The 14,386-nt window shown below is 41.6% G+C and overlaps 1 protein-coding gene across 1 annotated transcript in view; it reads left to right on the top strand.

Moving 5' to 3' along the window:
* The window catches only part of ide (insulin-degrading enzyme), a 43,750-nt gene that overhangs the window by 19,945 nt on the left and 9,419 nt on the right, over positions 1 to 14,386 (top strand). Inside the window, exons 16-19 of the mRNA XM_079690988.1 lie at positions 8,082 to 8,192; positions 8,406 to 8,526; positions 9,753 to 9,844; positions 11,531 to 11,642. Coding sequence (XP_079547114.1) covers positions 8,082 to 8,192; positions 8,406 to 8,526; positions 9,753 to 9,844; positions 11,531 to 11,642 — 436 coding nt within the window. The remainder of the gene's footprint in view (positions 1 to 8,081; positions 8,193 to 8,405; positions 8,527 to 9,752; positions 9,845 to 11,530; positions 11,643 to 14,386) is intronic.

Below are 14,386 nucleotides of genomic sequence, written 5' to 3'. Positions count from 1 at the left end.
ATTGAAGTTGAAAGCATCAATCTGGTGCACTTTGAGAGCAACATGAAGAGATCTATGGATACATCTCACAACACCCAGATGAAACAGAACTGTAAACAGATTTTCTTTTTCTTTATGGATATTTTACAAATCACTCCCCTTTCAAACTGTAATCTTGTTTTACTGCCATATAGTAGGCTATTTCATACCTGTTTTTCATTTATTCTCTTATTGTTTGTATAACTATAATGATCATATGAAGGTGTGCCGCGGAAATAATCTTTTGAATAATTTGTGACAAAACCGTTCTAAACACTCAGAGTCCTTTAGCTCACCTTAGCCCCTCAGTCTGACAGGGGAGGACTCTCCTCCAGCTTGTTGTGGAGACAGCTCCTTATGTCCGTTAGTGCAGCTAGCTAACCAGATGCTAACATCACGATCCCCGCTAGCACCGGTCCCTCTCTCCCCTTCTCTCCCCCTCTCTCCCTAAATGCGCTATTGCCACACACACACAGAGCCGAGCTTGAATGACACAAGCACACGTGTATTTCCATGCAACTCTCTGATTGGTCTGGTGACTTGCCTCTGTTGTAGAGATGTTAAGATTCACCGATTCGCATCGGTGCACCGGCATAAACGTTCAAGATGCGAGTGCACCGGTTGAAAGAGTGCACATCGGCTACAGTTTGGGTTGAACTCGCGATGCATCGATTGCGTAGCGTCTTTGCATCGGTAAAAAACCGATTCATTCATATAAAATCCCCTTATCTTGTCAACGTTCAGCAGAGACGATCTTTGATATTTGCTTCGCCACTACGGAGAACGAGAGTCTCAGTTATCAACACACACGGAAGTTGAGGAGAAAGAGAAACACAGCGCAGCGAAAAATACCTACAAATCAAACGTTTGGCAACACTTCGGATTGTTCAAGAAAGACGGTGTAATAGTCATTTATGCTATATAGTTGACCGCAGGTCATGGAGAGTAATAAGGTATCCGTAGACCTTTGTATGAGGTATCTTTATTACTTAACAGGTCTACAGCCATGATACATAGATCCGTCCTAGATGCGGACTTGCATACACACAGTATCACTCCGCAGCCGCACCCCATCAGTAACGTCCTGATGGTATATGTGCGCGGCACTATTACTACAGACGGTCAACTTGAAAAATCACTCGCAAATTGTTAACGATGCCGAGCCGCTTTAAAGTACACAAGTAGTACGAGGAACTTAGCGACGCACATAAAGAGGCGACATGGGGTCTGCGGCTGAAAAGAGAAACCTGAAAGTGAGACATATGAGTTAAATCACTCAGTGAGGTGTTCTGTCAGAGAGAGGTGTTTAGCTTACAGCAGCCTGTGACGGCCAATAATAATTTAAATGTCTTCCTTACTGTAAGCAGTTATGAAATACCTGTTTGTGAAAGGTTATTTGTTTTCTTTATTGTTCAGATAGAAACCAATGCTTTCTGCTCACTGGTGTGTTAGCCTCTGAGTGTTAAGCACATCAGGCTGGCAGCTGTATGGGCATTGCTCTATGGTAGCTGTTATTTGCACATTGTTAATCATGAGCAATGCATCCTTACATTGTTTAACTGTGAGGTGTTATACAATTGTACTCTGGAGAGCTTTTAAAGGTAAAAAAATAAACGGCATGATGGGATGTGCAGTACCAAATATGTAAAGCACTTTTTTGTTAATGTATGATTTGCTGCATATAAGGAATAAAACAAAAATCCTCTGTCGTACCATATTGAAGTATCATTATTTTTGCATCGTGTTGAATCGCATCGTATCGCCCCGAATCGCCCCGAATCGCATAATGTTGAATCAAATCGTATCGAACTGTATCGCAACAGGGGTGAATCGTATCGTATCGCATCGCCTGGTGTTTCAAAGGTATCGTTAATGTATCGTATCGTGGTAACGTATCGAGATGCGCATCGCATCGGCCTCAGTGATGGAGATGCACATCCCTACTCTGTTGCATTCACTGAACACGGGAAATTGCAGTCCTGCCGTCCTCTCTTGTGTTATGACTCATGATGAGGTTCACGTAAAGCACGGTTAATGTATTATATTATTGAGGTGTCTCAAATATATGTCAATCAAGTGGTACCTGCTAACGGGGTGGTGGATGATAGGTTTACATCTAAAAACATATTTTTCAAACATTATTATTTTAATTTAATTTTTCTTTCTTTTGTTACTTTTTTTTTTAACGGTCCGCGATCTACCCGCACCACACTCACGATCGACCGGTCGATTGCGATCGACTGGTTGGCGACCACTGCCGTAGATGATGCTATTGCAGTAGTCGTGAAGTGATGAATGCATGAATCAGGGTTTCAGCAGCAGAGGAGGAGAGTGATGGGCGGAGACGGGCAATGTTTTTGAGATGGAAAAAGGTGGTCCTGGTGATGTGATTTATGTGGTGGTTGAATTTGAGCTGACTGTCGAAAATGACTCCGAGGTTGCGGATGTGAGGGGGGGGAGATGGAGTGTGGCTTTCAATGGTGAAGTTGAAATTCTGGATGTCTTTGATACGGGATGGGGGGCCGATGATGATGTCTGATTTGGCACTGTTCAGTTGGAGATAGTTTGTTTGCATCCATGCTTTTATTTCTGAGAGACAGTTGGTGAGAGTGGAGTGTGTTGTGGGGGTGATGTTTTTTTTTTTAGATATAAAGTTGCATGTCATCGGCGTAGCAGTGAAATTTAAGGTTGTGGCGACTAATTATTTGGCCAAGGGGGAGCATGTAAAGGATGAAGAGGAGGGGGCCAAGCATCGAACCCTGGGGGACGCCTTGGGACAGAGGAGCAGTGGAGGAGGTGCAGTTGTTGATGTTGATAAACTGATTTTCGGTGAGGTAGGATTTCAGCCAGGAGAGTGCAGTGTCAGTGATGTTGAGTGATGATTCGAGAAGGGACAGCAGGATGGTGTGGTCGATGGTGTCGAATGCTGCGGTGAGGTCGAGGAGGATGAGGATGTTCAGGTTGCCGGAGTCAGAGGAGAGGAGGAGGTCGTTTGTGATTTTCAGAAGAGCTGTTTCTGTGCTGTGTTTTGATCGGAAACCGGATTGAAATGGCTCAAAGAGGTCATTGGAGCTGAGGTGGGATTTTAGTTGTGAGGCAATGACACGTTCAAGTATTTTTGACAGAAAGGGGAGATTTGAGATGGGCCGGAAGTTGGACATGTCAGGTGTGAGTCCAGGTCTTTTGAGAATGGGTGTGACAGCAGCCAGTTTGAGAGAGTGAGGAACTGATCCAGATCTGAGGGAGGAGTTAATGATGGTGGCGATGAGCTGGGACATGGCAAGGAGGCTCTCTTTAACAAATTTGGAGGGCATTGGGTCAAGTGTGCAGGTGGAGTTAATTCCAGTCATGAAGTGGGACAGTTGCATGGGGGTCACAGGGGACAAGTGGGACAGGGGCTGTGAGGTGAAGGGGGGGGAGCCAGGAGGGGAGGTGGTGGGTGCTGATGAGGGTGTCAGATTGCTATAAATGTTGCTGATTTTGGTTTGGAAAAACGAAAGGAAGGTGTTGCACTGTTCGGTGGTGAAGGACGAGGTGGCGTTGTCACAGGGTTTGAGAAGTTTGCTGATGGTGGAGAACAGACGCTTGGGGTTGCTGGAGCCAGACTGAATGAGTTGTGAGTAGTAATTAGACCGGGCTGCTTTGAGTGCATTACTGTACTGCTGGAGATAGTCTTTGTAGATTTGAAAATGGACTGTTAGTTTGGTTTTCTTGTGTTGGCGTTCAAGTTGACCTTCCCTTGATTTCATTTGGCGGAGTTTGGGGGTATACCAGGGGGCGGAGTGTATGAAAGAGACATTTTTAGTTTTTGTGGGGGCCAGTTCATTGAGACAGAAGGAGAGGGTGCTGTTATAATAGTCCACAAGTTCAGATGGGTTTTCAGAAAAGAGGAAGAGAGAGGAAGAGAGAGGAAGAGAGAGGAAGAGAGAGAGAGAGGGAGAGAGAGAGAGGGAGAGAGGGAGAGAGAGAGGGAGAGAGAGAGGGAGAGAGAGAGAGAGAGAGGAAGAGAGAGAGAGGAAGAGGAAGAGAGAGAGGAAGAGAGAGAGGAAGAGAGAGAGAGGAAGAGAGAGAGAGAGAGAGGAAGAGAGAGAGAGAGGAAGAGAGAGAGAGAGGACGATGGATGTCCACCTTTTGTCGTACGATATTTTAAAAAAAAGCTTATGTTTCATAAAAACAGCGGTTGCTAACGGGTGACTAAATGTGACCCAAACATTAGCCGCCTTTAGCTTAGCTTTGGGGATTTCCAGTCGGGGGAACATGATATAGCTTGTTTATAGCTGTACATTAGCTATTTACTTCTGGCCATTGTTATTACGCTTCAAAACTCATACAAGTGTAAAATGTGAAGATCATCCTCCACCAAAAAAAATCGTTTAAGTATCATAAACTTGATTTTGTCACATATCTTATTTTCTGCAATTCTCCTAAATCCAATGGAAAAGTCCCATTGTTTGATTATTAGGGTAATTTAACATCCTACTAATTATAAGCCACTTGCTCAAGGATACACTCCTTTGTTAAGCCAATTTATGAATAAAGTATTCTCAACTCAGCGTCTCTCTCAGGGGTTTAATGTAAGGATGTGCGTGATGATTCCTCGAGGCGGTTAAACGTTTCCATCCTCCCTGGCTTGCACCAGAAATACCCGTTGGTTAATGTTATTCTCTTTTTAAATGGAAAGTGAGACCGAGAGGGCATATTAGAAAAAAAAAACAGCTTTGGTTGACGGTATTTTTTTAAATAAATAAAAAATGACTTTCTTTTAATAATAACCTAAATTAGTTTTTCAGAAAAGGACCTAATTTCTGAAAAATCCCCTCATCTTTAAAACATAATTTAACTTATTTCTTTTTTTTTTATGACCCTATTTCACGAAAAACGACTAATAAAAAAGATATACTTAATATTTGATTCAAAATTACTTTTTCTTTCACAACAAACCCAAATAAAAATTAGAGATAAGGTTTGGTGTCATTTTCAAAGTATAATTTGGTTATTGAAAAATGGGATTAGTACTTTCAAATGGCTTTCATGGTGTATGGAGCATTTTTGTATTCTCAAATCGTGCTCAATCTTGAGCTGTTCTCTAGTCAACCTCTCTATGTTTGGGGTGGTGGTTTTTCCCCCTTTTTTTCATGCTTTCTAGCCTCCCTTACACTCTGCACCTTTCTTCAGATGACCCAGTAACCTGCATTCATTAGCTTGCTGTGACTCCATGATTGCTGCATGTCCTTCCAGACCTATATTCAGCACAGTGTGTGACGCGATGGGCTGTTTGTTGAGTCAGCAGCATGGTGTGGCTGGCTGTTTGTCAAGGATAATGATGTTAGGAGAGATTACGTCTAACAGGTTTCACTGCAGGGACCTGAGTGGGGGGGGATTAGATGAGTCTGAGAGGGGAGCCATGTAGCTGCAAGTTTTGCTGAATCATGAAGGGGACAGATAACACTGCAAAGTAAACATTCAAATAACCTTGACTGTTATTTCCATTTTAAGATTCATAGAAACACCTCACCATAAACCACTCTGACTCCCTAAGAGACTACAGGGTAATGGGATGAAGTGGTGCTTCCTATAACCATTCTTACTTGGTTTGTTCCTATAACATATTCTGTGAGGCTACTTTTAAATGAATTATTAATTGGTTTACTTTTTGGAAAAAAATCCACATTTTGTATTGCTTGAATTCCACCCTATAATATGTTTTAAATGGTTACCCATTATGCACATTTACATTGTTATGAGGAGAACAAGTTGTGAAAGGCAAAAAAGAGAGAGTAATTTCGATTAAAAAAATGCAATATATTTTTAGCAATTGTTTCTGAATAGTTTTAATTTGTTTTAATGTATTCTTCCAAATAACCAAATATAGAAGTGCTATTATATAATTTGTAATACATTTTGAAGCAGTGGTCGAGACTAGGGCTGTACAATTATCTATATTTTATCAATACCGCTTTGCAGACTTTTACAATATCCAAATCGCATAAAGCAGAATATTTGGTAAAGTCAAAAATATGTGAAAACATTAGATTGAGGTATTATTGTGTTGCAGAAAAGTAAGAACCGCTGAATCAAACGTGACAAAAGTCCTTGTTTGGTAGAGATCGTAGTAAAAAAATCGCACCAAGGTCGTTTTTAATAACTTTTTCAATCATAATATAAATCAAATCATGTTTTATTTATACAGCACATTTTTAAAACGATTTTTGGTCAAGCCAAAGTGTGCATGTAATAAAAACACTTTACTGCAAAAGCAAACAGAAGACAATAATTTACAACAGCAAATATGACATTTCCTTGTGTTTGATTTTTATGAGTCGTGCTCCGCTCTGACAAGAAGGCCAGAGAGAAGAAGTTAGTCTTTAGTGAGGATTTAAAAACCCCTTGGGTCTGGGCCGACCTCACATGGAGGGGCAGAGTATTCCAGAGCCTGGGGCCAGCTGCTGCGAAGGCTCGGTGCCCTTGGGTTTTGAGCCTGGTCTTGGGCACTATCAGCAGCAGCTGGTCAGCAGACCTTAAGGCTCTGACTGCGGTGTAGCGATGGAGGAGTTCGGCTATATAGGCCAGAGCCAGCCCATTTAGGGCCTTAAAAACAAATAAAAGGATTTTAAAATAAATTCTGATCCGAACTGGAAGCCAGTGCAGTGAGGCCAGAATTGGGGTGATGTGGTCACGCTTTTTATGGCCAGTGAGAAGACGTGCAGCTGCGTTCTGCACTAGCTGCGTTCTGCACTAGCTGCAGGCGTCTAATTGACGCCTGGTCCATACCCATATACAGAGCGTTGCAGTAATCCAGTTTCGACGTAACAAAGGCGTAATAACCCTTTCTAGGTCTTTAAAAGATCAAAACGACTTCGTCTTAGCCAATAGTCGTATTTTGAAAAAGCAGGTCTTCACTACGGTGCTGACCTGCTTATCAAATTTTAAAAGCGCTGTTGAAGGTCACTCCAAGGTTCATGACAGAGGAGAGGATGTTTTTATTGAGGGAGCCCAAAATATCAACCTGGGAGGCTGGAGGTCGGGGTCTCGTTGAGGACATTTTGGCTCAGCCAGGATTTAATCTCTGTTAAGCAGTCCATCAACTGCTGTAATGAGTTGACATTTGAATTGAGAGGCAGATAGATCTGTACATCATCGGCGTAAAAATGGAAGGGGACATTGTGTTTTGTGAGAATTGAACCTAGGGGCAGTATGTACAGTAGAAAAAGGATGGGGCCCAGGATCGAGCCTTGGGGAACCCCACAGGTAAGAGGGGCTTTACCAGAGGAGAAGGCACCTAGCTGCACAGAGAAGCTACGGTCTGTCAGGTAGGACCTGAACCATGCAAGGGCAGAGCCTGTGATGCCTGTGGACTGATCGAGCCGCGACAACAGGATGCTATGGTCCACAGTGTCAAAGGCAGCTGTCAGTTTTAGCAGCACCAAGACAGCTGGGCTACCTGAGTCGGCGGCGAGGAGCAGATCATTAAAAACTCTTAAAAGGGCTGTTTCAGTGCTGTGCATAGGTTTGAAGCCAGACTGAAACTTTTTGTGGATGCCATGCGTGATTAAGAACGACTGTAGCTGGGCATAGACTACTCGCTCCAGGGCTTTAAAAAAGGTAGCTGGGAGATGGGCCTACAATTTGCGAGAATGGAGGGGTCGAGATCTTTCTTTTTAAGTAGTGGCTGCACCACCGCATGTTTGAAGGCAGCTGGGACACATCCTGAGAGAAGAGAGGTATTTATTAGTAATAAAATAATACTTGCTCCAACTGATTCGAAAACAGCTCTGAGAAGGCGAGAGGGAATGCTGTCTGAGGTGCAGTACGTCGGCCAAATTAATAGTTTAATTCCCCATCATGTCAAAAACAATTTTCAATTGGTTATTCTTTCCAAATCGTGCAGTGTTGACTCACCTTAAGCAGGGGTCCAATGGTTTTCCTTGACAAACATTTGGTCAGCCACATTTCCACACACAATTCATAAATGAATCCATAAACTGGTCAAACTTCAAATGAAACTCCAGTTTCAGCTCCTACTGATGTTTCTGTTTATCGATAATGCTCCATCTGTATTGCAGCTGTGTGTGAAAGGCTACAGTGACAAGCAGCACATCCTGCTGAGGAAGATCATGGAAAAGATGACTACCTTCGAGATCGATGAGAAGCGCTTCGACATCATCAAAGAAGCGGTACGCTCTAACTGCAACTCATTCAGTCATTCTTACAAAGTTATGATTATTGATAAGAAGAATGACATGCAATGTATTGATTAGCTCGCTTCATAGCCTTTTAAACTCAGCTTTACAGTACACGAGAAGTAAAGTATTTCTGATACGCTACAGTAATTTCAACAGACTCCAGTTCATAGCGTGTTGATGTTGAACCACTCTTCCTCCCTGCAGTACATGAGGTCTCTGAATAACTTCAGAGCGGAGCAGCCGCACCAGCATGCCATGTACTACCTCCGTCTGCTGATGACCGAGGTGGCCTGGACCAAAGACGAGCTCAGAGACGCCCTGGATGGTGAGGACGGGCTCTCTAAATCTCCCCCTCTCTCTCTGCTTCTGTCTCATTGCCCTGCCTTTCTGATGATTATGAGCAGTGGTGGAATGCAATGCTACTTACTCAAGCACTGTAATTAAGTACAACTCCACAAGCAACACACTTTCAACAGCTATAGCCAGTGGTGGAAGAAATTCTCAGTGGTTTTAATTCAGCAAAAGTAGAATACCACATTGTAAAATTACTCGGTAGGTCCTGCATCAAAATGGACTAGCATGAAAGTAAAAGTAAGTATTATGCGTAACGGCCCATTTGAGAATGAGTTATTTTATATTACTGCATGATTATTGATGCATTAATGTGTATATCGTAATGTAAAGCAAAACACTGTTAGTTTGAAGGTAGAACATCATAGAAAAGTCCGCTACACAGCCCTAATTTAATAACCAACAAGTTTGCGAGGAGAGTCAAGTATTTCGCTCAAGCATTGTCTTACATGCTAACTATAAACAAGTTGCTGTTTCCAAGAAGTCATCAGCAGGGTCTTGTGATTAGTGCGCTCACTGCACCTGAAAGTGTCCTACATCTTTGTCCTTGCGACATTTTCCCAAACTAATGGCCATTAGTGGGTTATGTCACTATTTCTCAGTTTTATAGGCTTGACGTTGTTATCTAAAAGTTTAGTTTATTTGATTTACATTTGATAGAGCTGCTCTTTCCCCTCCTTTAAACCCTCATTTGAATGCTGAGGCTGTCTTCCAGCAGATGCTTCCCAAGCTGCAGTCTTTGCTCTCCGCAGTGGAACCTGAGGAGCAGATAGCTATATTTCTCTTTTTAACACGGAGCTCCCACAGACTACCCTCAAATTCACATGACACTTAATTAACCTGCAGGGTCAAAACCTGCAGGCCAGACACCAGGGTCTCCAACACCCCCACCTCGCTCCCTTATCACTGTCCTCAGCCTCCACCTGTCCCTGTGTGTGTGTGTGTGTGTGTGTGTGTGTGTGTGTGTGTGTGTGTGTGTGTGTGTGTGTGTGTGTGTGTGTGTGTGTGTGTGTGTGTGTGTGTGTGTGTGTGTGTGTGTGTGTGTGTGTGTGTGTGTGTGTGTGTGTGTGTGTGTGTGTGTGTGTGTGTGTGTGTGTGTGTGTGTGTGTGTGTGTGTGTGTGTGTGTGTGTGTGTGTGTGTCGTCTTGATGGCAGCTTGGGAAATTACCCTGTGATTGATTGCTGTGATCTTTATTCTAGATGTAACGCTCCCACGCCTCAAGGCCTTCATACCTCAGCTTTTGTCACGGTTACATATTGAAACCCTTCTCCATGGCAACATCACAAAGGAGGTTAGTCACTGTTTTGTTTGTATTTAATGCCAGCTGAGAAAATGCCATTTACTCCTTTCATTTTGAGCTTGAAAACATGTTCCTTTTTTCTTAATGGATATTTAAACACCCTTTATTATCTGGGTCACCTTCAGCACTTATTATTGCCCTCCAATGCTATGACAGAGGATTCTATTCTTATAAGACCCTGCCATTGTGTCATACTTATCATCTGAGGTCCCATCCTAAATTGACCGTTTAGTGGAGAAAGCATTATGCTCATCCATTTCATCGCGATTGTCACCTGCTCCAATAATGACAGAGCAAGAACTCACCAAGTAGTTGTAGGCAATTATATGTAAAGATCTGTATGTAATATTAGGCTGTACTAAAGATGGAAAATGTTTTACTTGCTAATATAACAGGCCAATTAGAGGGCAGGAAATGTTACAATATAATATAGATTTTTAATGAAGGCGTTAGCAATGTAGCATTTATTACTTATATGTTGTTTCGAGAACAACCTCACCAGTGATGATGTATTGATGAAGGCTGACCCAGTATTGGGGGGTGGGCATTGCAAGGTCTCTTAAAAGCAATGGGATTTTTCCATCAGTTTTCAGAATATTTCCAAAAATACGCTTTGTGCAGACTCACATTTATGATCCTGTCACGTTTTGTTCAACAGGATAATATCCACATATCAACACCACTTTGTGATCTTTAAATGGTTCCAATTGCCAGTAGTAAAATGCTATACACAAACTCCATGATGTTCACATGACTTCATGTCACCACTGCTAGGCTAAATGCAGCTAATGTTCAGCGTGATGATGTTCAGTAGTCTGATTTAGTCACTTATAGGCAAATCATTCCTCCATCTCTTTTACATTCACATTCATTTACCGCTACCCTCACAATTAGTACTGAAATGTTGTCCCACATGCACAACTCTTTCATAAAATACTTTAACTGCACTGTTTAACCTGAACCTCTAAATCACCATAAAACCTTCCCGAGGGATTTTATACACTTGACTTTAGCATTAATAAGTCTACACTTAACGCTACAGTAAAGGCGCTTCTTTGTTGTTGCCATCTTTAATTTTTAAGGCTCAGTAATTTAGAAGACATTAGTTTTCCCTAAGAGGTGCTATGATGTTACTTGCTACTGAGCCAACATATATGCCACAGAATTCAGCCATTTTCTGTGGACTCATTTCAAAAGTCCTGAAAGTGTCCACACTGTGCTCTGTGGATGATCTTGTTTATGGAAACAGACCGACATGCCTTCTTTTGGATGCCTTAGAAGCTACATTCAGTTCACTGTTGTATTAGTGTTGCAACAGAAGAGTCTCAAATGAAATCCAACCGATACACATGGAAGTTAATAAAGGGTGGAATATAAATCCAATATGAAGCTGACCCAACGGCACTCTTTTAATGTTTGTTAAAAGACTAAAGTCTCTCTCTTGTGTTCTCTCAATTAGTGTTTGAATCAACAAATGGATGGGGGTATCGAACACTTAATTCTATACTGCCTGATGCTCCACCTAAAAAAGATCAGTAACTGAAATAGGAGAAATGGAAATTGGACATTATTGAATACCGTAGTTAATCATCATAGCTAAATGCACTTTATTTTTTGATATTAGAATTTTCCTTAAACATAAATGAAACGTTTGCTTTCCCTCCCTTTGTTCTCCAGTCGGCTCTTGGCATGATGCAGATGCTGGAGGACACACTCATTGAGCACGCTCACACGAAGCCCCTCCTCCCGAGCCAGCTGACGCGCTACAGAGAGCTGCAGGTCCCAGACGGTAAGTCCAGTACCCCCCCACTCATCCCATACACACAGTCGTACAAAGTAAAGGAGTCCAATTACTCAAATAGTAATTCATTTGAAGTATTTTTATTTATACCGCAAAATACTTTACTAATCTTCCTTTATTGTAATTTTTGTATCCCTTACATTTATTTACAAACTCTGTTACGAGATTCATATTATTTAGAAAAATGTATTATAGGTCACTCCACCTTTAGCGTCTGCACATTTCAAATGACTTACATATTAATGCCTCAATAAGGTCATTAATCATAAACTGAAAAGTATGTTTACGTTGGGTTCTTTAACACTAGAACCACCAACATTCCATTACTCCTAACCTCAGAGGGGGTCTTTTTGTGTATCAGCACTTGCCTAGATGTCATTTTTGTTAACATTTCAATTTGTTCGTTTTCATAATTTCCTTGTAAACTATGTAGGACTCAACACATTTTGTTTTTTAAACTCGGATAATGGGGTTAATTCTTTTTTATTGCCTTACTTTATAATCATGACGGATCAAAACGTTCAGATTCATTTTACAATAAATTGTGCGTTTCTACAAAAAAACAACATAATGTTATATATATCCTACATACAGAATATCCTAAACTGTGGTATTATCACTTATACTAAAGTAAAATGACACACACAGGTCTCTTGATCATCATTTACTTGTTATGCCTGTCTCCACGGCAACAATGCAAAATATTCCATCCCCGGCGCTCTTGCCCTCGTCATCAGTGACGCCTTCATGTGCTTGTTACGACTTAATTCAATTGGACATCCCTCATTTCCTTCAGAGGAACACTTGCTGGAAACTGACGTCATTGAGAAAATGTCAATCACACCTTCAGTTCAGAGACACACACGCACGCACGCACGCGCCAAGCACCTGCGCTGCCTCTCTGATTACATTAGAGCAGTGGAGTGATGAGGAGAGGGAAAGCAGAGCGCTGCAGGGCCACCTGGAGACTTCCTGTGTCTCAGCGAGGGTTTTCCAGACCGGGCTCCAGCCTGCCAGACACAGAGCAGTGGAGCAGGGGGGGACGGAGAGGAAGGCGCTCACAGTTCCAAATAATCGATCCACTTTGGCATTTATCTTTGTTAAAAGCACCATTTAATCCAAATGTAATCAGAAATGTTGGATCCTGCTATATAATAGTTTACGACAAATATATTAACGTTTTCCGTAGCAAATGCTGGCTGTAATTTGATATGGTTAATTAAGGATTCATTAAGCACCGAGTTAAACTAACTTTTTAAATGTATCAGCAATATTGTTTTTTTTATGTAACTGTAAAGGAATACAGTAGTTGTTTTGTATCATGATTACGTAATCCCGTTGCATGTAATCTGTTTTCCCCCAAGCCTGCTTACTTGTTACATTTTTTTAACAGATAATTAATAACTGTAACGAAATAGCATTTTGAAGTAACCTTCCCAACCCTAGCAATGCCAAAGCAGCCAGTCATGCCAACACATTGGTGCTTTGGTCAATCAAAGAGTTTCTCTCCCAAATGTTTGACTATATTTCAAGTAGAACTTTTGACGTGTTGAGAATGCTAGGGGAGATGTTAACAAAAAGGGACGTGACTCTCCCTGAGCGTAACTGCCCCGTCAGCATGTACACAAAGGCACCTACATTCCCCAGACTCCATTCACAGTGAGCTTGATATCAATGGACTCAAACTAACTGAAGCTAAAAGGAACCCATGTTCCCCCTGCAAGAAAGGATGGCTCCTCTCCAATGTTTAAAGTTATGGAAGAAAGGTTAGAGCAGACCAATTTGGAAGCACTCAGCAAAAAAAACAGTTGGGCTCAGTCTGTCTCCGTCTTTCTGGAAAGTGTCACCACCGTCCTCTCTCTGAACTTCCACTCCTCTAAGCCTCATGATGTCGACAATTAAAACTGCTCATCACTTGTTTGACTCCAAGCAGCAATAATAGTTTTTTGTAATGTTTCATGTTTTTAAATGGAATACATAGAGGGGTATAGCTAAGCTTGTGATATTAGTTTCTATGCTAATCCGACTTTTATCATTGAGGATTATAGTTAAAGATTCTACTGCAGCTGGGTTTAGCTTGTACATGTGATGTAGAATCCAGCTGGGAAAATGAATATATTTGTGTAGAAATACTCTGGTTCAAGTAAAAGTCTTGCATTCAAATAGTTGTACATTTCAGCCTATTGTGCCCAAAAAAACTAAAAAACTTTAAAATACGGCACTAATGTTTCACAATGTGTGAGTCAACTGATTAGATTTTAAGGGTTTAAAGGACACTGACCTCAAATCTATCCTATTCTTATGAGCGTGGTATCTTATAGGGCTGAAAGATTAATCGATTTTAAATCGAAATCGCGATTTTAAATGATGCGATTCTCAAAGCGCAAAGCCTGCGTTTTTTTTAAACATTTTTTTTTTACAATTTTTTTTTTTCTTCTTGTGTGTCAGTCATCCACACCAATCAGAAGTGCTGTGCTCCACATGTACCAGCCATTGTTAACCAATCAGAAGTGGCCCATGATAGAAGGTGATAGACAGATTGATCCAATCACCTGCCAAGTATTTTTGAAAGTGACTGCCCTTTTCCAAATGGCTTCCAATGGAGCTTTCCTCGATGGTTTGGTGAAACACACCATCTGAGTCAGGCTAGTAATGCTCCATCACATGTTTTACATCTACAGGGTGAGTCTTAAACTGAAGCTTGACTTTAAAAGCAACCCAACGGAAGTTTC

The sequence above is a fragment of the Notothenia rossii genome, assembly GCF_949606895.1.
Source record: "Notothenia rossii genome assembly, chromosome: 6".
NCBI lineage: Eukaryota > Metazoa > Chordata > Actinopteri > Perciformes > Nototheniidae > Notothenia > Notothenia rossii.
The sequence above is the reverse complement of the archived record's forward strand: the minus strand, read 5'-3'. Positions and strand labels throughout refer to the sequence as shown.